The sequence below is a fragment of the Psammomys obesus genome, unplaced genomic scaffold, assembly GCF_907164565.1.
Source record: "Psammomys obesus unplaced genomic scaffold, mPsaObe1.curated_primary_1811, whole genome shotgun sequence".
NCBI classification, from domain to species: domain Eukaryota; kingdom Metazoa; phylum Chordata; class Mammalia; order Rodentia; family Muridae; genus Psammomys; species Psammomys obesus.
This window is the reverse complement of record NW_026596040.1, coordinates 11,404,269-11,432,120: the sequence shown is the minus strand read 5'-3', so window position 1 is coordinate 11,432,120 and position 27,852 is coordinate 11,404,269. Positions and strand designations below refer to the sequence as shown.

Genomic DNA, 27,852 nt, shown 5'->3' with positions numbered 1-27,852 from the left:
ACATAAGAAAGCTATAATTTATTTCAGAAAAATATATTTAAATAAAACATATTTCTCTACTGAACAGCTTACTTGGTCATATATTCTTGTCTAGGACATTTCCTGTTAATTATACTATCTATTTTCTTGAACTGTTTTAGTGGTAACTCACATACTAAATATATAACCATATTTTAAAGTTACATTAATAAACAATATTCATATCTGCCTAGATATCAATATACATCCAAGTATTCACTTTTAAATTCCAAATTAGCAAAAGTGAATATATATGTGTATAAATATATATGCATGTATATATATGTGCATGTATATATGTATATATATATATATATATATACACACACACACACATACATACATATATACACACACACACACTTTTTTGTGGTATGTTGAAAGGAAATAGTAAATAACAACATATCTAGTTGTTTATTATAATGTGTTACTACGGGAGAGGGACATCATGTAATTATATTATAATTTCAAAATATTTTACAAAACAATCAAACAAACAACTCAGTACTTATATATGAAAACTTCCATTATTCAGTGCTTGATGATATCTTGTTTTTTGTTTGTATATTGTAAAGTCCATCTATTTTCTTATTTTTTTCTAACCCTATAGCTTCTGTCTTTCCTTCTACTTCAAAGGCAGCATAAAGTTTATTTTCAGAATAATTACTCAGAACACGGTCCAGAGACCATCTGACATTTACAGATTCTGTTAATGACTCCAGAGGAAAACTGGCTAACTGTAACTGTGTCTACTGTTTAGGTTCACCTGATGATTTTTAGTTGCAAAACATTTTCAATAAAGAAAAGAAAGATGTTCATTTATATTCAGATGGCATTTTTAAGTAGCAATGAACTAAATAATCCCTCCCCTAAAAAAAGAAAAACCCACTTGTAATGATATTATCAAGATATATAATCAAGCAATTATAGTTTTATTATAACCTAGTTTGGATAGGCAAAATTTCCTTTATTTATATATAATTCACAGAAAAAAAATATGCATATTCAGAATGTTTCAAATAGGTAAATCTAGTTTCAACATTTCTAAGAGGACTTCTCTTATCATATGAAAATCATAGGAAATGTCTCTTAAGTAACTGGTCATTATAATGCAAAACACAGTATGCAAGAATCAGAATCTTTTTGGGGGGTGGGTTCAAGACACGGTTTCTCTGTGTAGCCTTGGCTATTCTGGACTCACTTTGTAGATCAGGCTAGCCTCAAACTCATAGTGATCCAGCCTGCCTCTGCTTCCCAGACTGCTGGGATTATAGGTGTGCACACGGCTCCCAGAATCAGAATCTTAATATCAGAAAAGAAAGTTCCAAGAACATTAAATTAATGTGTGAAAATATTGTCCCTTTCCATTTAATATAATTTTCTAAACACTGTTTTTGATATCAAATGGATTTCAAAAATATCTGCAAACTTCAATTATTTTAATAGTTACTGAATACTCTGAAAATTTAGTAATAAAATAGTAGAGTTTTAATACAAACCTCATTTAGACATCGTTTCTTTGTGAATATATTTCTGATAAAAGTTTCTTGAATTTCTTCCTGTTTCACCAAGTACTGCCAAAGTCTCTTCACAGACAGTGCGAGATGATTTTTGGATCTACAGGTAAGTACATTTAATTATTTGTCTCAGAGATTTCTGATTAACTTCACAATTCCACAGTACTAAACCAGTGCTTATCATAATAAATTAGCTAGGATAGCAAACCATCATCTAGCAAAGCAGCCAAAGAGCTTTTTCATAATAGATCACATAACTAACATTTTAGGATTAGTGGACAATATGGTTCCTATTACTTTGTCATTGTACTGGGAAGGCAGAGAAGTTGAACATCCCTAATTTGAATGCTCCAAAATCTGAAACTTTTTTCTGGTTTTTGGTTTTGTGTTTTTGAGACAGGGACTCAACTCTATGGTTGGACTAGAACTCACTACATAGACCAGGCTGACCTCAAAACTCACAAAACTCTCATCTGCTTTTGTCTCTGCCTCCCTAGTGCATACACCACATTTGAGTAAAATTTAGACTGTAGAATATATTTTAAATTCTACCCTGGAGATACCTATTTACTGACATTACATTTACTGACATTACATGACATTACTTTACATCTTATGCTAAATTGCAATGCTATTTGTGGCAATGAGCTAATAAAATTTTATTGCAAAAGTGGAAAGGGGCTGGATTTGGCTAGAGGCAGTGGCCATAATTTCCTGAACTTTGATTGGATGTGGGATTTAGAAGAAAGAAAGAAAAAAAAAGTGTTTTCTAGAGGATAACTAGAAGCAGAGATTTTAATGTGTTTTCTGTGGACACAATACTTGTATAACCTCCTTGCTACTAGCCAAAAGAACTTCCTCAAGAACAAAAAGGAAGAACTAAACACATTGTTTAGTCAAGTAAAGTTTTATTCAGGGCAAGATGTTCTAGACAAAGCAAGTACTGTATAAACTTACCTATACCTCAATCGTTTTCTTTTTGTGGATAGTAAAACAGCTGCTGAATACCTATTATTCTCTTGCAGAGTAGGATTTCAATAAAGTACACTCCTCAAGCTGTATTTAGCTAGTCTATCCCATATTTTCAAAACTTCAAGTTTATGGCCCATAGCCAAGCCTCCTTTGTTATATATGCTCTGTGGTTGCTATCACTCTGTAAGGCCAGAGTTTACTAATCAAGACAAGGCATCTTAAAAGGCAAAACTTGCTATCAGGACCTTCAACAAAAATGCTTGATAACCTCTGAAAACCAAAAGTATTACACCAAAGACACATATGCTCCTAAAACAAAATGGTAAGCATGGACAACCACAAATACTTATTTTTTTTTTCTCTAAATGGTATCCAAGGACAACCCGATTGTGGAAAAAAGAAAAAAAATTTTTTTTAGCAAAACAAAACCAATAATAGTAACAAAGCAATATCCATGGTAAAACCTACTTGAAAGGAGTGTTTGTAGGTTCTAATAAAGCCTTATGACGGAGTATTGCAGGACCTGCAGACACATTCTCTTCAGAAGTGTGACTTAAGATATAGTTTTGAGGTGGTCCATCATGAATTTCAAGTCGTCGGAGAAGAACTTGTTCCCAGCACTGAAGAGTTTTTAGAACTGCGTGACAAAGAGGTGAACTAACTGGTAGTTCTAAAATATAAAAACATAATTGATACGTGGTTACATTCTACAGTAAAATGCTTGTGAGAAAGAAGATATTAATAAAATTTAGTAGGTATATGCGGGCAGAATATCAGAATCTGGTATTTTGAAGATAAAATGTCACAAATCTGTATAACTATTCCAACATTACTGCTTAGGAATTTAATCTCATATAAAAACTTGAAGATTACAAAAATGTTTATGTAAGAAAACTTAACTGCTTTAAAACAAGCCTGAATGCCTTAGACATTTTTTGTTTAGAAAACAAAAATTATGAAGTATATTAAAAAAATGGTTCAATAATCCTTATCATGAAATGAAGCACTACTCATCCGTATTTCAGTCTTCGGTATCAACCATACTTACAAATGTTAAATATTTGTGTTTATCTGTTCACATCCAGTAACAGTCTTGATTTTCAATTCTGAAAATTACCTACTGATTTATTACAATTGAATAAGTATAAATTTTTCCTCCCTCTATTATTCCAACAGTCACAATTCTTTTTCATTAATTTGTTAGTGTTTATTTTAGTGTATGAAAAAAGTTCACGGCTAAAGCATCTTGCACAAAACAATACTCCTTTATTTCCTGTACAACTGTCTGCCATGTGAAACTCATCATTGTGTTTGAAAGTTTATAGGTCTAGTATTAAGTCCAAGTACAAATATACTCTAAATATAATAATATCGGGTTCAGGACCTTTGGTTTCTCAAATATTTTCCTCTTGAGCAGGTATAATAAAAAAATTTAAAAAGTTTATACCTGAAAAAGATGTAACCTTTACTATAAGAACTCATTAAACTTTTTCTTTATAACAATTGCCATTGATTAAGATGTTTATTACCTGCAAGATCATGACCTGCAAAGGGATAGAAAGTCTTCAAGTTGCTGAGCACCAACTGGACCATAGCCAATCGCATCAACGACCAACTAAAAATAAAAATCTCTCCATTAAAATTTTACACAGAGATCTAGACATGATCCCACCCTTTAACACAATTTTCCTACACAGAATTACCCAAAGATATGCATTTGTGAAACCGAAATTCTATATATACACACATATATAATTATTCATGACAGCATTATCTAAATCAACAGTGAAAATAACCTCTATGCCAGGAGAGTAGTGGCAAAATAACAGTAGTTCTGAAGGATGAAATTTTTTTTCTACTATCATAATTTTTTTATTTTATTTTTCTTTATTAATTACACTTTACTCACTTTGTATCCCCCCCATGGTTCTCTCCCTCCTCCTATCCCAATCCCTCCCTTCCTCTACCCTCTGCATGCATGCCCCTCCCCAAGTCCACTGATAGGGGAGGACTTCTTTTCCTTCCTTTTGATCAGAGTCAATTAGGTCTCATCAGGAGCTGCCTTGTCCTCTTCTGTGGTAATGCTGCTTCCCCCTCAGGGGGAGGTAATTAAAGAACAGGCCAATCAGTTCATGTCTGAGACAGTTCCTGTTCCTATCACAATGGAACCCACTTGGATATTGAACTGCCATGGGCTACATCTGTGCAGGGGTCTTAGGTTATCTCCATGCATAGTCCTTGGTTGGAATAGCAGTCTCGGGAAAGACTCCTGTGCTCAGATTTTTTGGTTCTGTTGCTCTCCTGATGGAGTTCCTGTCTTCTGAAGGATGAAATTTTAAGGTAACCATAAAAATGAAGTATTAATATTGATAAAACTACTATATGCAATAGTAATTAAGAAGCTTCAGTGCATCATATATAATGTCTTCAATGTAAGAAAGCAGGGGAAATAATACTTTGTTTTTTATTTCTGTGATGATGTAGTTATTTACAGAAACTAGTAAAAATGGCTATCTTCATAAGTGCCAGGGAAAGCTGAGCAGAAGCGAGAAACATAAGGCTTTTGACTTTAAAGTATTATATATAGTTCAACCAAAAATTATTTCTGAAAGACTACCCAGCATTGTATAAAAGCAGATAATGAGACTCATAAACAAACTTTGGGCAGAGTGCAGGGAATCTTAGGAAAGAAGTGGGGGATAGGAAGACCTGGAGAGGACAGGAGCTCCACAAGGAGAGCAACAAAAATCAAAATATCTGAGCACAGGGGTCTTTTCTGAGACTGATTCTCCAACCAAGGACCATTCATGGGTATAATCTAGAACCCCTGCACAGATGTAGCCCATGGCAGCTCAGTACACAAGTGGGTTTCCTAGTAAGGGGAACAGGGACTGTCTCTGGCGTAAACTCAGTGCCTGCTCTTTGATGACCTTCCCCTGAGGGGTAGCAGCCTTGCCAGGCCACAGAGAAAGACAATGCAGCCAGTCTGGATGAAACCTGATATAGACTAGAGTCAGAGGGAGGGGAAGAGGACCTCTCCTATTAGTAGACTTGGAGACCAGCAGGAGAGGAGATGAGGGAGGGAGGGTGAGATTGGGAGGGGATGAGGGATGGGGCTACAGCTGGGATACAAAGTGAATAAACTGTTAATATAAAAAAGAAAAATTAAAAAAATTATTTCTGCCTCATTAACCCATGATTTACATGCCATGTCTTAATAAAATATATTGCTGCTTCAATGTAAACAACATACAAATAAGATCACTCATGAATACATAAAAGCCAGTGAACCATTCAAAATGGTATTGAGAATAGTGAATATTTTAGGTTTTTTGTTTGTTCTAAATAATCACAGAAGCCTTTTGAAAGATATCTTATACAACCAGAGGTCTACTAAACAGGCATTTGATGTTCTGTTTAAAGTCACAAGAATTATGAGACCAAATCAAAGTATAATATGAAAGGATTTATGTGTTGTGCTACAAATTATAATGATTTACCAAGGGATAATCAGACTGTGAAAGATAAATGAGCAGTGCTTCATTTCATAATAAAGATTTATTGAACCTTTTTTTTATGTATACTTTTTTATTTTTGTTTTCTAAACAAAAATGTCAAAGGCATTCAGGCCTGTTTTAAAGCAGTTAATTTTGGTACATAAACACTTTCATAATCTTCAAGTTTTTATGTTAGATTAAATTTCAAACAAGTTAAATTCCAAAAATGTAACTGAAAATTTATTGCTGAAGAAAAAAATTCAGGAATAGTGCTACCTCAAGGTCCAGCTATACAACTGCTAGGCATATATCCAAAAGATGTTCAAGTATATAAAAAGGATATTTGCACAACCATGTTCACAGCAGTTTTATTTGTAATAGCCAGAACCTGGAAACAACCTACATGTCCCTCAGTTGAGGAATGGATATAGAAATTATGGGTACTTTTACACAATGGAATACTACTCAGCAATTAAAAACAAGGAAATCATGAAATTTGCAGGTAAATGGTGGGAACTAGAAAAGATCATCCTGAGTGAGGTATCCCAGAAGCAAAAAGACACACATGGTATATACTTATTCATAAGTAGATATTAGACATATAATATAGGATAAACATACTAAAATCTATATACCTAAAGAAGCTAAGCAAGAAGGAGGACCTCAGGTAAGATACTCAATCCCCACTCAGAAAGGCAAAGGGGATGGACATCAGAAGAGGGAGAAAACAGAGAACAGGACAGGAGCCTACCACAGAGGGCCTCTGAAAAGCTCTACCCTGCAGGGTATCAAGGCAGATGCTGAGACTCATAGCCAAACTTTGGGCAGAGTGCAGGGAATCTTATGAAAGAGGGAGATGATAAAAAGACCTGGAGGGGACAGGAGCTCCACAAGGAGAGGAAAAAATAAATAAATCTGAGCACAGGGATCTTTTCTGAGACTGATACTCCAACTAAGGACCATTCATGGAGATAACCTAGAACCTCTGCACAGATGTAGCCCAGGGCAGCTCAGTGTCCAAGTGGGTACCCTAGTAAGGGGAACAGAACTGTCTCTGACATGAACTCAGTGGCTGGCTCTTTGATCATCTCCCCCTGAGGGCAGTGCAGCCTTACCAGGCCACAGAGGAAGACAATGCAGCCAGTACTGATGAGACCTGATAGGATAGGGTTAGAGGGAAGGAGAGGAGGACCTCCCTTATCAGTGGACTGGGGGAGGGGCATGAGTGGATAAGAGTAAGGGAGGGTGGAATTGGGAGGGGACTAGTGAGAGTGCTACAGTTGGGATACAAAGTGAATAAGCTGTAATTAATAAAAAATAAATAAATTTAAAATAAATAAAAAAAATTCCACAATTCCAACTAAATAGTGTGTAACAATTTGGTAACTTATTAATTACACATGTAACTTTTAAAAGTATTAATTATATAGGCTAAGATGATATTTTAAAAGCTTGAAACACAATGTTTCACACCTGAATGAATCTGAATTTGAATGCTCATGGAAATGGACATCAGAAGGTAAAACGTTCTCATCATCATCGTCTTCATCATCACTTTCTAGACTCTCCTCAGAATCATACTCTGCTCTACTTTGGGAAGGGGGTAGAAAAGGCTGAAAGAAAATTTATATACATTATCATCCAAATATCTGATTTGATGCATCCAAACACATAATTCAACCTACTAATGGATATTTCACTATAAGTTAAATAACTTATTTATCAAACTATATCTTTGATATAATTTTAGTTATTTTATCAGTGAACAAAAAATTACTTAAGAATGCCCCTCCCAAACTCTATTTTATAGCTAATATCTAAAAAAAAAATCTATCCCCACCCCTCTAACAAGGTATCTCTCTGCAGCCCAGGTTTGTCTTTGACTTGTAATCTTCCTTCTTCAACCTCTCAAGTGCTAAGATTACAGGCATTTGCCAGCATAAATTGGCTTGATAAAAGAATGTTTAAAAGAATTACAACTGATGTCATGTAAGAGTTTTACATTTTTAGTGGTAAATATAAGCAAGTAACCTCAGCACAGGGATGCAGACAGGTAGATCACAGGGGCTTCCTGTCTAGCACACATTTCTATTTCTAGGCCAGGGAGAGACACTCTATCTCAAAATAAGGTAACAATACCTGAAGAATGACACCCAAATGTTGTTCTCTGTACCCATGTGCATGCATGCCCCCATCGACATGCATAGATACCTGCTCATATATATATGCACATACACGTACACACACAAATATAAACATGTACTATTAAAGGGCTGAATTTATAAGTTCATGGATATTATTATTTAACATGAAGACAGCTTTTAAAATGTTGAAACCCAAACTTTAAAATATTAAAGTTATATTAAAGAACATTTGTCAAAAAAGAAAAAACGAAAACCACCTTATTTTTAGCCGTCTATATAAAGAAACATAGAGAGCAGTAAAACGAAAACTGACTTAGTATAATTAAAATATTAAGACATTGTGATTAAAGTTTTTTGTTCATTTAAACTTACTAGTTGCAGTTCAAAAAGTACTTGCATTATGACTATGTAAATTATGACATGGAATATGTACTTTTTGTGTGTATTGGCAAATTGACAAACTTGTTAATTTTTACTCTTTTGCACTTTGAATGCTGCATCTTTAATGTAAAGTTTTTGATATCTGGAATACTTTCATCCTTTCTTCAAAACCACCATCTGTATTTATACTATGTTTACCTCCAAGAAATTTCTATTTACATATCCATAACATTTTAAGTATCACCAATATTATTATTCACAACTAGCAACTACGTTTTAGGATTGTGCTTTTATGTCTTTCATCTTTGTTGAATTCCCTCTTCTGACTGTAGAATATCTTATGGGAGACAAGAAATCGAAATAACTACATACTGTGTTATTCGTGTGTCAGATGAGTAACAGGCACTAAATGGTCAATGATTGATGGGCTTTGAAAAAAAATGAAGTATCTGTCGTTTACCAAAGCATGCACCCCTTATCAAACAGTGATGTGTGCAATGAAGAACTAGTAGGGAAGCTTGTGTTTTATGCAATTACTAATCTGTAATATAGTGTAATAAATTCAGCTTGAAAGAATAATATTATTTAATTAAACACTGGAAAATAGAATTTGTACCTGTCAAAACAACTGAGAGAGGCCTTAGATTTAAAAATGAATGAGAAACTATGGATTTAGCTTAGTGGTACAGGCTTGTATAAGGTTCTAAGTTTGACTGCCAAGACTGAAGGGAAAAAAAATGAAAAGAAAAAGAAAAAATCCAGGAACTAAATATAGATAGTAGATGACCAGAGAATCTTGACTCCTGGGTCTTGACTCTAGGCCACTATTCATTTCCTTAAAAGCTGGTTAAATATATGACGAAAATAGGTCAGTTTCTTTTTTATAGTGCTGAATATCTTGGTTGAGGAAGAGAAACACCAACCCACTCACAAAAACTTCAAACCAAAATTTACTCTGTCTACATAATGTGCAGGCACAAAAATAAAGCAGCGATTGAGGGAATGTTTAACCAATGCCTGAGACCCACCCTACGAGAGATAACCAACCCGACACTATAAATGATACTCTGCTATGCTTATAGACAGGCGCCTAGTGGAAGAGTTGAGGAGAGGATAGAAGCACACAGAAGAGACAGGAACTCCACAAGAAGACCAACAGAGCCAACTAACCAGGGTCTTGGGGGTGGGGGCATTGTGGAGACTGAAGTATCGGCCAAGGACCAAGCATGGACTGGACCTAAGCCCCCATCACAGATGTAGCCAATGAACAGCTTGCTCTTCATGTGGGTTCCCTAATAAGGGAAGTGAGGACTGTCTTGGACATGGACCGTTACCTGCTTTTGAGCACTTTTCCCTGGCAGCACTGGCCCTACAGGCCGCAGGGGAAGAGGATGTGCTTAGTTCTGATAAGACTTGATATGCTGGGGTGGGTGGGTTAGAGGGGCGCACCTTCACTGTGGAGTAAGGGAGGGAGTATGAGAAAAAAGGGAGGGGGTGAGACTGGGAGGACTACAATGGGGATGTAAAGTGAATAAACACATAAAAATTGAAAAATACATTTACTTCAATAAAGGCTTATTGCCATGCTCAAAAAAAAAAAAAAAAAATTAAAACCAGAGTAGAGTATTTAGAAGTACCAAGAGCTAATCATTTAAACCTACTTGTTTCCATTAGACTATTTTAATACTATTCTGTGTAGTAATATTTTATTACCTTGGCTATGAAGTAGTCCCAGATACTTAGTTCAGGTGGGATGAACTTCTCTTTAACTGTCAGTGATTCCTGATTTACAGAGGAAGAAGTTACAGCGGAAGATTCTCTGCAAGATACTTTTGATGGACTAAAATGTTTGTCTTGTTTTTCTCCTTCAACTAAAGAAATGAAGAAAATAAATTATTAAGGTACTATATCCAATCACCACCTTCACATAAAACATAACAATAGCTACTGAAAGCACATAAAAACTAAAATATGATTTTGAAAGTAAAGAGCAGCTGAAAAAGCAGGCAGGAGAAGGAGGAAAAATCACGCTAGATAGCTGTACTTTTACCCTAACTTGTCCATTATCTGAACGCTCATTATCTGTTGTACGTAGCATATAACAGATGCATTATCTGCCTACAGATAATAAATAAAGTAAGTAAGTAAATAAATAAATATCTGTCTACAATTTAGTTAGAATTGTAACAGAAATTTCCCAAATCCTTCTATGTTGTGACTTTTAGGAGGGAGGGGTTTGCTGGGGATTGAACCCAGGAACTTAAGAATATAAGCACAGATTCTACCAGTGAGTACCCCAATAAGCCCTTTAAAAAAAACATGACAACTAGGCGTGGTGGCTCACATCTGTAATCCCAGCACACAGGGAGGCAGAGGCAGGAGGATCTTTCTGAGTTTGAGGCCAGCCTGATCTACAAATCCAGTCCAGGATAGCCAGGATGTTACACAGAGAAACCCTATCCCAGAAAAAAAAAGACACAATACGAATTCAAAATAACGCCACACTTCAGACTGTTCATTAAGAAAGTGGTCTCATTATACATTTAAAATATTTACCAGAAAATATTTTAATATTTTGACTTCCATAATTAAATTATATTTATAAAAACTTGAAAAATGGGTGAGAGCTGTAATTTATACTCATTAAAATTACACAAAAGAGAAAATGATACTTTTGTTTTACTTTCTAAAAACTCTATATAGAGAGGGGAGGGTGGGATTGGAAGGAGAGGAGGAAGCAGGTCACACCTGGGATACAAATTGAATATATTGTAATAAATAATAATTTAGAAACAAAAAAATTAATAAATACAATATCAAACTAAAAAAAAAAAAAACTCTAGAGAGTATTCTCTCAGTATTTGTCCTAGAAAACTAAAGACAATAGTATCTGAAAAGCAAAAATTATGTGAGAGTTTCTAAAAGTGATTTGTATGGTGCCAGTGATCAAAGCCAGGGCCCTGCACATGCCATGCAATTAATTATTGCTTCACTGAGCTACATATTCACAGGCTATAGAAATGCCAAGTCAATACTAAATCATAGACAAACAAGGATCTTGTAAACATAAGCATGACCTAATAGGCAAACAATTCAAATTAAGGTACAATATTTTTCTCCAATGGTTCCAATGAAATTTACTTACCTCCAAAGTGATGTAAGTATTTTTGTGCCATAACTATAATTTTATCATTTGTATTTATTCAACTTTAAGCATACAACATGCACATGCACTATATTAAGCAATAATAACCTGAGTTTAATGTAGTAATTATTTGACTTTAGAAAAAAAAAGAATGACATATTAATATTCTAAGATAAATAATAGTGGTTCTACTGTTACTTCATCATTAAATGATTAAATTTGCACATTTAAATCTGTATAAACTTTTGCTTTTATTAATATCAACAATCAAGTTTTAATATACATGTTGCACACATTAACACACATTCTAATACTAAAACAGAATAGAAATTGGATGTAGACCTTATGATTTAGCTATGAGGAATGGAGGGGATAAAATATGGCTAATAAAAATAAAGGCATATATAGAGAAAAGGCTAGGTAAAAAATCATGAGATCATATGATTTTTTAAATAAAAACATAACTTCCTTTGACTCCCTAATTGGTTTCCATGCAAAACAGATTTCACAGACAAATATCCCCTTCATTCCTTGAGAATCCTGATCTGACCCTTGGCACATTCTATACTATAAAATGTAAGTTATTCCCAAAAGAATCAAACAGTAATGTATAAATGTGTAAGAGGTCATGGGGATGGGAAACTGGAGCAATAAGAAAGAAAACTGCTTTCTATAAGAAAGTTTTCTATATTGCTGGATGTTACCATAAATATATTATGATAAAACAAACAAATTAAGGGAAAGAAGTAAGAAGGGAAAGATAATGTGTATGAGTGGGGTTTAATATGCTCTAAGTACATTATATACATGCATGAAAATGGCCTTAGGTAACCTTATAATAACAACAACAATAATACAGAAAAAGCTAAGAAGTTTGCATAAAATTTACCATTTTTCTTTTTTTGAGTATGGATGTGTGTGGTGGGTGTGCATGCACTGGTATGTATCACCTTGGTGCACACACATATGGAAGCCAGAGCACAGCCTCAAGTGTCATTTCTCAATGATGCCTCCAACCTTGTTATCTGCCACTGGCCTAGAATTACTGTCTTAGCCTCCCCTTCCCCAGTACTGGGATTAGGCCTTGTAAAAGCCAATATACCTGGCTTTTATGTGGGTCTGAGAGTCTGAACTCGGTGTTCACGCATGCATAGCAGGCACTTTACTGAGTCATCACTCTAGCCCCAATATACTATTTAAAAGCAGTTATGACAAAACTTATATTTTGTAACCAGATTTAATGATTATTTCTTTGTGATTTTAACACACTCAGCAGATCTATTTCCTCCTTTACAAAGGAAAGCCAACTTATCTTTGGGGCTCCTACAGAGAATGCCAGAGTACATAAAATTCATAGTGAAGGACTCTAAAACTTAGTAACAAAGTGCAGAGGATAAAGAGAAAATTGCTTAACTAATGACTAAAACTAGTTGTGTTGAAGAAAATACAGATATGAGAAAGATAAAAGACATTAATCGTTAATAAATTACTCTCAAATCCATTTCTTGTTTTTGCAATACAATTAAGGCTAAGTGCATTTTGTCTTAGAAGTATGTGTATAACGAAGAGTACTTATGATATAAACCTATGTGTAGTCTATACATAAGCTTCAAAGAGTCCAAAAAGGAAAATATTAAAGAAGCAATGAATTAAATGAAAGCTGTTCTTAAATGAATAAGATTAATAATTTCAAAAACTGACATGCAGCTATAATAATGTTTGACTCTCAGATTCCTCCTAAAATTATGACCTCATATAATACTCTGTACCTGTTCTATAAATATTCATAAAAATGAAATTACAAGCTGGGCATGGTGACATTCAGCTTTAATTTCAAAACTTCAGAGGCAGAGGCAGCCAGATCCCTGCGTTTAAGGCCAGCATGATCTACAAAGTGAGTCCAAGGCCAGCCAGGGATATAAAGTGAAAGCTTGCTTAAAAATAAATACATTTTTGGTTGTGAGCCTAGCCTTTAATGGCTTAGCCATCTCTCTTCCCCTTGAGGGGGGGTGCAGTCTTACCAGGCCACAGAGTATGACAATGCAGCCAGTCCTGATGAGGCCTGACTGGCTAGGGTCAGATGGAAGGGGAGGAGGACCTCCCCTATCAGTGGACTGGGGGAGGAGCATAGGAGGAGAAAGGGAGAGAGGAATTGGGAGGGGTCTATAGCTGGGATACAATGTGAATAAATGGTAATAAATAAAAACATAACTTCAAAAAAGGAAAGAAAAGGCAGACATGAAGACACACTGAGGAAATCCAAATAAAATAAAAAGGAAAAAAATACATTTATAAGTATTTGAAAAGGAAGTAATTTTTCTTCAAATCCTATAGCCAAGGAAATTCTATGATAGCTGATGTACAAAATGATTCACTGGAAGATAGCAAGAAAACATCAAAGTTGCTATTTGAACTTTTTTGGTAAGATGTAAGGGAAGAGCAGAAAGAAAAGGGGAAAGCTGGAGAGAAGAAAAAGTAGGGCAAAGATGGGGAAAGGAACAGAGGAGAAAACAAAAACAAGCCAAGGGGTAAGAAGAGAGGAAAAGAAAGAGGAGAGAGAAGAGGGAAAATGACTGGAGGAGAAAGAAAACAAGCTTCAGTGCTATATGCACATGAGCACACAGGTCTAACACTGATGACTCAAGCCTGTTCTGTCAACAATGTTATATAATCAAAAGATCTGTGATCACTGTGCTGGAATAGCAATTCTAAATTATTACAAATGCCGCAGTTTGGAAATAATAGTCAATCCACTTTTGTTGTTAGAAGCATCAGAAAAGTCTACAGAAAGACAATATGGTTAGTTTTAATAACCTAATTAAATATCATTACCCACTAAATGAGGGTGTCTAAGTCAGACATATGGTATGTTGCTTTTTTATAGCGTTGAGCCTTATACAAATAAAAAATAACAGCCTTAACAGTGAAATAAAAATTAATTATCTGTAAAACTATATATTTACATTACTTTCAAGCCTTCCTCAATGGCTTCTTATATCTTCCATTCTCACAATAGTGTTATTAAAACATAAAGGGCAACTTGATATGACATGGCCCTCACTAAAACCTAAGACTAACAAACATGAATACATTTGTAAATTGTGTTCATGTTTGGTCATTCATCTTTTAGACGCTCTTAACAATCAAACAGCGATGATGAGTACTTGCCTGCCATGCTCAACTGTGTTTTATCACACGTATCTTAAATGTGTTTGCCTCTTTAAGAAATGTTATTGTCACTAATAAAACACGTAGCTTTCAAATGATTTGGATTTTCTGATCTATATTTAGCTCAAATAATAAGAGATCAGAGATAGTTTTAAATGTCTTCAAAATATATTTAATTAGCGTTTCACAGTAAAAAGACATTACATAATTAACACAAATAAAATATTCATTTTATATTTCATTTTTCAATTAGGAGTTAAAATTTTCTGTAAACTTACTACAAGAAGCCAAAATTCACGTTTTATGATACATTTTCTTACAAGTTGCAAAATTCTATAAATTAAAATATTGTCCTGCATTACAATACAAGAAGCAAAAGTATGGATTTCTAACTGTTTTCAGAAAAAAAATTAAAAAAAATTTGCTCTTGGTATTTTCCACATTAATAATTAATTAGCTATCACAAAATAACTTAAAAATACCATGAATGTACACAATTACAACTTAATTATAAAAATTAAAATTTTCGTTAACATGTGATTCAGAATTCACAAATTTCATTAAGTTATGTATATTATTGGTAAGTTATGTATATTATTAAAATTTTGATTTAAATCCCAAGCTGTCATTCCTAGCCAGGTAGCCATGGAGGAGACATAAGAAAGCTAGCTGAGTATGAGCCAGGGAGCAGCCAGAAGCATTGTTCCTGTATGGCTCCTGCCAACTTCTCTAGGACTGATATGAAGTACTAAATAATCCATTCTGCCCCAAGTTTCTCTTGGTGAAAGGGTTTTATCACACCAACAAAAAGCAAACTAACAGTCATAAAAGAATTAAAACAAAGTATGTGAGACATGTAGAAAATACTATAATTTAGTTGATGAGACCATTATTTCAAAACACTTAAAATTGAGAAATTTATACCAAAGTTTATAAGAAAAACGATTACCAAATTTCAAACACTCCTCCTAGCACAAAATTTGAAAACAATTTTTAGAGAATATGTACTTAGGGAGTTCCAAATAAGTATTTCATTTTTCCCCTCGAGACAGGGTTTCCCTGTGTAACCTAGGCTAGCCTCAAACTCAAAGCAATCTGCCCTGCCTCTGGCTCCCTGAGTGTTGGGATTAAAGGTGTATGCCACCATGCCCTGCTACAATTATTTCATTTTTAATACACAGTACTTAGATATTGATTAGTTAGGAAAACAAAACACTGTGGACTTCTCAGTTTTCATTTGGCTAAATTTAAAAAGCACATATTTTAATGCTGATTTAATTTACATAAACTTTCTGAACTACAGTATTTTGTCCCGTGACAGTTAATGTTGTCAACTTGACAGCATCTAGAATCACCTAGGAGATGGCCCTCTGGAAAATGGCTGCAAGGATTACCTTGTATTGACTGAGATGCTATTATGAATTGTGCCATTTCTGATTGGGTCCTGGATTGTGTAAGTAGAGAAAAAGAGTAGATACTCACTGCTCTTCACTTCCTAAGTACAGAAATGATATAACCAGCCTACTCCAAGTCCCTCCTTGCTTAACTTTATGTCAGGACAACTCTACCTTGCACTGTAAGCTAAAAAAAATACTTCCTTAAGTTGCTTCTGCCAGAGTACTTTATCATGGCAACAGGAAAAGAATGAAGATAATCCCTTTGGTCAACAAATATACTGAATATTATTTAACACAATTAAGCTCTTGAAACACTGTGATTGCATTTTGCAGCAACCCAAACACAGAGTACTGCTTATAGACAAGACACCTAAAATTCCTCAGATTGCTGTGCTGCATTTGTGTACTTTAAAGATACAATGTGTTTAAAACCCAGATTTCAGAGTTTTATTTCACAGTATCAGTCACCATTCCGTTGTTTTATCCTGGTTGTTTTTTGGTCCTGAGAATTTTCTCCTGGCTTTTCAGAGAATGGGCTTCATAGGACTGGCTGTTTCTGACCTGTACTACTCCATTATCTACTGCTTCCATTTCCACCTTTAGTCTCTCATTCTTCTCCCTTTATTTCCCTTTCTTTTCCTCCCTGTTCATTTTCAAACTAAATTAGTTTGGAACCAAAAGCCTTTGTCTTCATCAGCTGATAAAACATGTAATATAGATCCTGTAAGTTCACTTGGTATGACTATATCCAGAATAGTTTCTGCATTCTCAAAGAGTAACATAACATAAATTGGATGTGTTTACACCTAACCCTATCACAAAGTAACTGAATTTTAAATATTTTGTCCTCAATCCAAAAGGATAATTTTTGGGTATTTGATTATTTTTGATTATCTGAGAAAATTCTTATGAAGATTCTTATTTACAACTACAGAAAGATATTTTTTGCCCTCAAGCAACAAATTTTAGTGTTCAAGTAAGAATCAACCAGAACTTCAAGTTCTTTATATATCCGCATTTTACTGAAATACAGGTGTGCTTATTTAATTTTTATTTATTGCTACTTTTGTGCTACAAAAAAAGACTGAGCAGTTGTGAGATACCAAAAGATCTCTGGGCTAACAAAGCTGGCTGACATCTGTTCTATATCATGAACTGAATTTGCTTAATGGTACACATTAAATATAAGGAACTTAACCCCTGACTGTTTTGAACTTGTATCCTCAATCCCGTGTTGAAAAAGGGAAGAAACATGGATTAAAAAGTAACAGAGTGACAGAAAAATGAACAGTTTCAATATGAGGATAATGTAAAAGCTAAGCTACCAGGAAGACTTTTATTGTATAATCATATGGAATCTTAGCTTATTATGTCACTCCTGCTAATAATGACTGAGTAATTTCAACAAGATAACTACTGTTCTTTCCTCTAATTACAAAAGAATATTTAAAATCTAAAAATACTTACTTATCAGCGTATAGACTTTAACAGTAATGTTTTTAAAACTTTTTCCTATTTATTTTATGTGTGTGAATGTTTCACTTGCATGTACATCTTTTTGCTTACATGTATGTCTGTGCATCATGTACATACCTAGACCTGTGAAAATCAGAAGTGGGTGTTGGCTACTCTGGAACTGGACTTACAGACAGCTATGAACTGCCATGTGAGTGCTGGTACTCATGTGGGTCTTCTGCAAGAACAAGTGCTCTTAACTGCCATCTCCCTAGCTCCACCATGATTTTATTTAAATGATACATCAAATCAAATTTTATTTTCCTGTCAAGTCCTTCATTTCCAAATCAGAAATATCCAAACTTTACAGATATGTACAGATACAGGTCCATGATGCTTACAGGTGGTAGGGAAGAAGTGGTTTTAAATTCAGATATATTGTTGGACTTTACTTTTAAACGTATGCACAAGGGTTTCTTTTAAAAAGCATTTAAAATAGTTTCCAAACTTGTATTTAAAGATTTAAATTTACATATATTTTAATAATTTTTTAGAAATTTAATGTTGGTATAGTAATAAGTTTTCCAGTATTATAAATTAAGTCCTAAATCTACTCAAGATAATCCTTAAAATTGAAAAACCAATACTATCACATCGGTTAATAATCACAAACAGGTTTAAAAAACATTACGAAAATTATTTTCAAGTGGAAAACGGGGGTTGTTGTAATTTTATTTAAATATAGAACATGTAGTGAAAGGATATAATTAAAATATTTACTATTCATAGTATTAAAAACACTTAGAAATCCAAAAACTCTAATAGCCAGTCATAATATGCGAATCATAGAGCAGCCTCATGGGAAATGCTTTCCCAGTTATTTCAAGCCATACTGTGATTTCCTATGATCAGCACCAGCATTCCTTGTTGTTTTTGTACACTCAGAAATGTTAAAATTTAAGGGACAGAAACTATCCAAAACCAAGTATTTGAAACTAGAATGGAATAGCAGAAACAGTTTTCTAAAATGCTAATCATTGTTTTAAATCAAAAATATGGCTTGATTAAATCTGTCAATTTTCTTTAAATGCCAAACAAAATAAACTATCCCACTGTATGCAACCATTCTCAACAACACAAAGCAAGCTAAACTCTAAAATCCTATTTCTAAAGCTAAAATCTTGCCTGCAAGAGTGGGAGGGCTATGAGAACTGATGGCTGAAAGAGCTTTGGAAAAGCCCACACATTCCATGGAGAATACCACTACCTGGTGGGGGCTAGGCATAGCAAAGTGCCTTCCTGCCAAAGAAAGAAGAAAAAAATATGTGTTTGGTATAGAACAAAAAACAAAGTTACAGCGTATTTCAAAGAAAATGAAGATTTTATTATAAGATACATTATAATTACACTGCATAGGCTAATCATCAGTACAGGAGTATCTTAAAGATTGAAAACTTCAAGAGAAGCTTTAACACTTCATTTTTTAAAATCACAATACTATTTGTAATAACAAATCACATAACAAAAACTTTCTTAAATAAAATTAAAATATAATTACATTTAACAAAGTTATCATCCAGATGAATAAAGCTTCAGCTTAAAAAAAAAAAAAACAAGAGGAAGAGGAGAGAGGAAGGATGAGAGGGAGGAAAAAGGGAGAGACAATAAAAACTTACCAGATAAAGCTTTTGAGTTGGTCTGTACTCTGCTGGGAACATGCGCTCCTCCACCAAATACTGCAGACCACATTTTTTCATTGAGGGGGTGGGCTACAATCCGAAACAGTTCATTACTAGAGTGTGTTGCCAGCCCATGAATGAAAAGACTAAGGTACACTGCTGTGAGAATTTCACAGAGCAAGACTGTAAGTCCTGACTGGGCTTCTTCACCGGAAGAATTCAAAAGCTGAATTAGACAACTTACTCCTAGGACAAGAAAAACAGCTGTCATTAACAAAAACAAAACAAAACAAAAAACTTTTAAAGTTAAACATTAAGCAGACATTTCAACTTTTTAGGTTTTTAAAAAAACTTACTCAACCAGCATTAAATATTTTTCCCCTGGATTCATAACCAGTAGATTATGATGCTAAAATTGCAATTGCTGAACAATTTGTTCAATTTCGATAAACTGAAAATGTCAAATTTCATAGATAAAATTTTAGTGACATAAATATTTTGTAAAATATTTTAAATTATTTAGGAAACAATTTAACAAAATGAGCTACTTTAACACAGTGATCAAGGCAATGAAATACTTAATTGTTTATTTGCTAATGGTACTTCATAACAAGAGTTTTCTGTAACAAAAATGTTCCTGAAGAACTTACATTGTATTTGTAATGGTATCAACTCTAGCAATGTTTAACAATGATCATCAACTGGTAAAATTAGGCCAACTCTGCTTTTTATCATTTAACATTTTCAAAAAAGCTAAAAAAAAAAAATTCTTATATATGTAAGTTATTTATACCTGGCCATTGAGCTGGTGATGTGGTGGGAGTTACTGATTCATCTAAACTTCCTGTTCTCAAAGAATGTCGATGGGCAAGAAGTACTGTCTGATACACCATTCCAGTAAACTGATTTGTTTGAAATGAACTAAGAAAGAAAACAATATTTAATCCTAGATGAATTTCATATGTAATATTTCCATTCTTAGATACAGTTTCTAAGATACCTTAAACAGAAATTGTTCATGAATTATACTGTTATTATGTCTAAAGTTTATGTTGTACAGTGCTATAACATATTAATATAGTATCCTCTAAGTGTAAATATAGACATCTTCTAAGCTAAAACAAATTTGACAAGTGCCTAGTTTATATTTATTTAATGAAATATAGGGTAAGAATAGGTTAAAAGAAAAGAAAAGAAAGAAAGAAAAAAGAAAGGAAGGAAGGAAGGGAGGGAAGAAAGGAAGGAAGAAAAAAGGAAAGAAGAAAGGAAGGAAGGAAGTAAAGAAAAGACAGACAGACACACGTTATTTTGGGCCACAAAAAGCATGCTTATAACGTATAACTTTAAAACAAAGTTATCTGATGGAAAATGAAGGGAATCTAGGCTCCATTTCATTGTAATAGCTAGCCCGCCCTCTACCTATCTCTGAACCAGGCACTTAACACATAATAGAGAAAACAGCTTCCATCCCCATAAGTTATAATATGGGGGGAGGGATGGAATCTTAGCAATTTTTATCATAATGTTCTTGTTGAAATTATACATACCATACTCTGAAGGCAAAGAAGATAACCATTATCACATATTTAAGAACTTTTGATAATTTCATAAAATATAAAGTAAATAAATACTAGCTTCGCATAAACTATTCTAACATTTTGATACCTAGCAGCAGAAAATACCTATAAAAATGATTGGAAGTAGTACTTGGGACATTCCTATGCTGTATATTCAGTAAATGAACATGATATTTACACTTAGTGCCTTAAAACTGTTGTGCTTTGACATTTTGAGATATTTGTAAATATTCTTGGGCTTCATTTTCCAGATTTAAGATCATAGAATCATAACAAAAACTCCCTAAGCCTGTAAAAAGATTTATAACAAGACAAAAACATGCTGATGAAATCAAGCCAATATTCAATTACATAAATGAACTCAGGATCAAAAATAAAATTGAGGCTACCTTGGAAATACATAACTGGGTTGGTAAGTGGAGCTGCCCATGGACAATAGAGATAAGATCAACTGACACAACCAAAAGCCAATAGCAATGGTAGCTGATACCATATAAGAGATAACAAACTCATCAAAACATCTCCATATACAGAAGTAAACTTAGAATATTTAAAAAGAATGTTATACTTAAAGTTTTCTAAAGTTAAAACATAAAAATAAAGTATAAAAACAGGAGAAATGATTAAGAGATAGAGAGGAACATGACATGCATAGTGGACTAGGAATCTCCTAATTTTCCCTCCACCCATGGATGTACCAAAAATATCTATCAATGTATTGATTCCTTCTGCAAGAAAGTCAGAAACCAGTTGAGAACTCCCTGACAATTGAGAAAAAGTCTATACAAATAGGTAGGAAAAGCTAAGGCAACTCAGGTATGAACTCACTACACTACCAGACTGGGTATGTATCTATCTTCTTGTGCAGATAAAGAATGGGTAAACCTTATGTACTAATCTGTAATTTTAAAGTTCTCCACAACTACGCCCTTTTTATTTTTTAAATAGTTTTTTTGAGAACTTCATTTATAAATACTATTTACATCACATCTTCTCACTCCATTGCTTCTACGGTCCCTCCTACTCTCTCACATTCATGACATATTATTGCTATACATATTTATTTGTGTGTGTATATGTGTGTGTAGATAGAACTATTGAATTCTAGTAGTGATACCTTAGTGATGCTCCTATGTTCATGTGGTCAGGGCTGATCAGTTGCGACTAGAAACCTATCAAGAGGTTTGTCCCTGGAGAAAATTGATTCTCCCTATCTTAGAAGCCACTATTTTTTAGCTCTTCATCTAGAGGTGGGGCATTGAGAAATTTCCCTGTCTAGGCTGTTTAGGCAACCATATTGCTTGTAATGTCTAGAAGTCACTATCTTGCAGCAGGAATCTGGGTTCTCTAGCTCTTACACTCTCTCTGGCCTCTCTTGCATGATTTCCCCTGAACTTTTGGTGTAGGTTTTATGTTATAGATGCATGATTGGTGTTAGATATTCCCTGCTCAATTATTCAAAACTCTTGATTTATTAACTATGGGAATAGAAGGTATTAGAAATAAAAGGCCACTCTAGTCTTAACAGGTACAAACGTACTCCCAGGAAGTACTACTAACTGGAAATAGTAAATAATCAAAACAAAACAGACTCCCTACATTGTTAATCTTCCATTTCCATCACTGACTGACCCTGGGTTTACAGAACACCCCTGGCAAGAGTAATCAGTGGCCTTGGTTTTTACTAACTTGAATTGAAAATTAAAAGATACACTCATTAATTCTTCCTTTGTGGCAAAATGGATGAATCCTGAGGATATCCTATTAACGGAAATAAGTCAGGCACAGGGGAAAAAATACTACCATTTTTCTCAAGCATGGATTCTATAACAGTTATGTCATGGAAGCAGTTGAGTGAAACAGTGGTGACCAGAAACTAACAAAACAAAGATAAAACACAGAGGCTGTGTAACAAGTCCAGAATTTCAGTGAGATAGAAGGAATCATTTCTAAAGTTCTGTAGCACAGCATGGTGGCTACTGTTCAGACTGTGCTATTTTAAAATACTTATGACAAGGTTTTGAATCTTATCACCAAGATGGTAAATAACACATTGCCCAGTTTTGATTACTACACATTGTATGCACTGCGATATTAAACATACCAAACATTGTACTGCATAGATATGTATAATCAATATGTATATATTTAAAAACTGATTTTGCAACCTTAAAAATAAAAAAGTGTTTCTTGTATTTTATTTTCATATGTTTTAGAAGCCTGTTTTTTTCTAATGAAAGACAAAAAGAGAGTTGATCTGAAAGGACGGAAGGAAAACCGTTATCACGATATATCATGTGAAAAAGAATCTATTTTCAATAAATAAAAAAAGAAAAGGAGACAAAAAAGAATTTCTAAAATATAAACAACTAGAGAGAAAATATTACAGACATATACACCAATATCTAAAAAATAACACTAAGATTTACTGAGATAAAACCAAAAGATAAAAGAATGCATGAAGTTTGAAAAAAAAAAAAAAGATGGACGCACAAGTTCTAGTAGCTGTACAAAATAGAAGTCATAATATTTAGACAATAATGTTAGAGTATTTTGAAAAACTAAAACTAGACTATACACCAGAATGCCATTTTTTAGGCTTTTAACACGTTATACTGAAGCTAGTATGAAGAGAAAAGTCCTATATAAAAAAAAATCTGTGAAAATTTTCTCAATTCCATGTCAGTCACTCCTTTGTCTATGTGCCTCAGACTTTTTGTTATATAAAAATTATAGAACTTACCATTCAAGTATGATACTATATTATTTATCATCAATTCGTGTATGTTTTTAATGATAATCTTAAGAAAAGAGTATGCTACTCATTTAAAAAGTCTCAAAATCTATCATAATATCTAGCATGATAGCGGTGATCAAGTATATGCAGCTAATTAAATTACAATAATAAGGATTGGTTTCCTATTTCTTCATCATAAAGGTACAGGATGAACTTTCAAAGACAAAAAATGTATTCAACATTTCAAGCATTATGTTTTTTGCATTTACTGAAAGCAGTTTAATTGTACAGTTTTGAATTAATAATGTATAAATAGAAAACCTCACTGTTTACTGAAAGTGATCTTCAATTTCACAAGAAGGTATTTACCTGTAGTTATGACTACCACAAAGGCACTGATAAATACAAGCAGAAAGTGAGGCTGCTAAAGTATGCATTACATGTACCTGGGGGGGGAAAAACAAATACAATTACTTTAATTTAAAAAAAAAAAGTTATAATGTTTCCAGAAATGAAATGAAAATTCTTTTGCCTCTGTAAGCTATCTTCTTTTTTCCTCCATAAGAACAGTTTCTACTTATAGAAGTCATTCTATAGAAATGTTAAAGAAAAAATACAGTTCTTTGGTAAAAATTACAAAACACACAACCAATTCTCTCTTTCCAGAGCAAAGTGGAGAATAACATATCAAGAACAATATACGTATGTCCTTCAAAACTGAATCTGTTTTTTTGTTTTTTTTTTTAAGCAAAGTATAAATAAGCAATACTAATAAATGATAGTTCACTTATATACAGGTCACCGAAGGAAATGCTAGCATGTATTACAGTTATCAGAGAGGGAAAATTTAGAAAAAAGAAAACTAAGAAAGACAGTTAAAAATCAAACATTTGTTTTAAGAAGAAAGAATTCTAACTTGAGATGGCAGGAGCTATAATAAAAACAAGATTGAAGATTAAGGCAGAAGAAAGCAGATTAGCACATAAAAGATTATCTGATTATGAAGCATTAGTCTTTCATGGAGATATAAATGGGTACTGTTAGACAAAAGTCTAATTTGTTTTTTGGATTCTATTGTCAATAACACCTATGGTTAAAATATATATACTGAAGATGGCAAAAATGCAAGTAACAATAACTTGTACTTTCTCTACAATAGAGAGTTAGCATCTATTTCTCTATTCACTGGCCTTGTGACTTCTCTGACCAATGAACAGAGGAGAAAGAATGTATGAACCTTGACCTACAACTCAAAAGGCCTGAAAAAATCTACTCTTGCTCTTAAAGAGTTGCTCTTAAAGCCCTGCAATTTTTGTATGAAAAACAGAGACAAAATGTTAGTAGGCTATGAGGTATATAAACACGTGGATAAACATTACTCTGAGTGAGTCTCTGAGGGTATTTCCAGGAGACAAAAATATCTGAAATCAGTAGTCTGATTAAAACAGATTGACCTCTCATTTTCCAATCAACTGGAAGAGAGTGTAAAAATACTTTTTTTGTCACCACTCTCCCTTCCCATTCTTTAGAAAGTAACTCTTCAGAGATGTCAAGCCATTTACTTTTAAACTAAAACTTAATTCCCAAGCTTTGACCCTGGACTGGAGCTATAAAGTCAGTTCTTCTATCCACCAGCTTACCATGTACAGATCCTTGAGCAACTTAGGCTTCACAGTCACCGCATTGTTTACATGAGCATGACTCCTGTTTGTTGCCCAGCTGGTGGACTGTGTAAGGGTTAGGACATATGACCTTGTTGGAGGAGGCCTGTCACTGAGGTGAACTTTGAAGTTTCAAAGGCCCATGCTAAATCAGTCTCTCAGTCTCTGTCTCTCTGCCTCCTGCCTATGGATCAGGATATAAGTGCTTTGCTACTGATCCAGCACAGTGTTTGCCTGCCACCATTCTTCTTGCCACAAGATCATGGCTTAGCCCTTTGAAATGTTAAGCAAGCACCCAATATAATGCTTTTCTTTTATAAGTTGCCTTGGTCAGAATGTTTCTTCACAGCAATAGAACAGTAACTAAGACAGTAACATACATCAATTATTTATGAACAAAATTCCTCCCCTCTTCCTTCATTCCTGTTCCATCTCACTCTTCATTCATCCTATCGGTCCTACTTCTCTGAAGAGACCAGTTTAACACACTTGGCTTGCCTGTTGGAGGATGAGATGAGACATACTCCAATCTGTTAATCACGAGAAAACAAGTGAGGCTGCCCTACATCACCCAAAATGTAGTGACCCACCAGGAGATCAAGAATAAATGAATGAGTTCAGATACCAGTCAAGTTGGCTCAAATAAGAAATAAACAAGCTGAAAAGCAATAAACCAAGTAATCCACTTAAAAAATGGGGAACAGAGCTAAAGAGAGAATTCTCTGTAGAGGAATATCGAATGGCAGAGAAGCACTTAAAGAAATGCTCAACCTCATTAGCCATTAGGGAAATGCAAATCAAAACAACCCTGAGATTTCACCTTACACCCATCAGAATGGCCAAGATGAAAAACTCAATGGACAACACATGCTGGAGAGGTTGTGGAGAAAGGGGAACCCTTCTCCACTGCTGGTGGGAATGTAAACTGGTACAACCACTCTGGAAATCAATCTGGCGCTTTCTCAGACAACTAGGAATAGCGCTTCCTCAAGATCCAGCCATACCACTCCTAGGCATATACCCAAAAGAGGCGCAAGTACACAAAAAGGACATTTGCTCAACCATGTTTGGAGCAGCTTTATTTGTAATAGCCAGAAGCTGGAAACAACCCAGATGCCCCTCAACTGAAGAATGGATGCAGAAACTGTGGTACATCTATACAATGGAGTATTACTCAGCAATGAAAAATAAGGAAATCATGAAATTTGCAGGTAAATGGTGGGACCTGGAAAGGATCATCCTGAGTGAGTTGTCCCAGAAGCAAAAAGACACGCATGGTATATACTCACTCATATAAACATACAACATAGAATAAACCCACTAAAATCTGTACATCTAAACAAACTAAGCAAAAGAGAGGACCCTAACTAAAATGTTCAATCCCCATCCTGAAAGGCAAAGAGGATGGACGTCAGAAGAAAAAGAAAATAGGAAACAACCTTGGAACCTGCTACAGAGGGCCTCTGAAAGCCAGAAGAAAACAGGAAACAACCTTGAAATCTGCCACAGAGGGCCTCTGAAAGCTTCTGCAGTATAGACTGTCAAAGCAGATGCTGAGCCTGATGGCCAACTGATGGGCAGAGTGAATGAAATTTTATGTAAGAAGTGGGAAATAGTAAGAGCTGGAGGGGACGGGAACTCCACAAGGAGAGCAACAGAACAAGATAATTTGAACACAGGGAACTTCCCAGAGACTCATACTCCAACCGAGGACTATTCGTGGAGATGACCTGGAACCCCTGCACAGGTGTAGCCCATGGCAGTTCAGTGTCCAAGTGGGTTACATAGTAATGGGAAGAGGGACTGCCTCTGACATAATCTGATTGGCCTGCTCTTTGATCACCTCCCCCTGAGGGGGGAGCAGCCTTACCAGGCCACAGTAGAGGACAATGCAGCCACTTTTGATGAGAACTGATAGACTAAGATCAGAAAGAAGAGGAGAACCTCCCCTATCAGTGGACTTGGGGAGTGGCATGTATGTAGAAAGGGGAGGGAGGGTGGGATCGGCAGGGGAAGAGGGAGGGGCTTATGGGGGGATACAAAATGAATAAAGTGTAATTAATAAAAAAATTAAAAAAAAAGAAAAAAAAACAAAAAAAAAACCCAAATCAACTGACAGAATAAAATTAAAGCCAGTCAATTTGAGAATAGCTCTTAAGCAGCAAAAGCTACGTAAGAAGAAAAGCTAATGTGATACATCATGGAGTCCTGTAAAGAATGCTGATAGCCAGCAAGATGGTGCACCAGGTAAGTACTTGACAACAAGCTTGAGTTTGATCCCTGGAACCCACATTACAAGAAGGGAAGTGATTTCCAAAAATTGTCCTCTTATGGACATATGTGAGTTTTAGCTTTCATGTGTGCACCACACACACATATACAAATATACAAAATATATGTATATATAAGTATAATAAAGCAATAGAATTACACAGGAATGCAGTATGCAGGAATGAGCATAGTTTTCAGGAAATTAATTTTCAAACTAAATAGTAATACTATAG

At 34.4% G+C, this 27,852-nt stretch overlaps 1 protein-coding gene across 1 annotated transcript in view; it reads right to left on the bottom strand.

Annotated features, from left to right (window-relative positions):
* Window positions 1-27,852, bottom strand: part of Dmxl1 (Dmx like 1) — a 142,597-nt gene that overhangs the window by 33,177 nt on the left and 81,568 nt on the right. The window contains exons 24-32 of the mRNA XM_055622471.1: window positions 24,057-24,133; window positions 20,167-20,294; window positions 19,371-19,619; window positions 18,880-18,993; window positions 10,243-10,400; window positions 7,478-7,617; window positions 4,037-4,122; window positions 2,976-3,177; window positions 1,518-1,635 (exon numbers count right to left, since the gene is read on the bottom strand). Of these exons, the coding sequence (XP_055478446.1) occupies window positions 1,518-1,635; window positions 2,976-3,177; window positions 4,037-4,122; window positions 7,478-7,617; window positions 10,243-10,400; window positions 18,880-18,993; window positions 19,371-19,619; window positions 20,167-20,294; window positions 24,057-24,133 (1,272 nt within the window). The remainder of the gene's footprint in view (window positions 1-1,517; window positions 1,636-2,975; window positions 3,178-4,036; window positions 4,123-7,477; window positions 7,618-10,242; window positions 10,401-18,879; window positions 18,994-19,370; window positions 19,620-20,166; window positions 20,295-24,056; window positions 24,134-27,852) is intronic.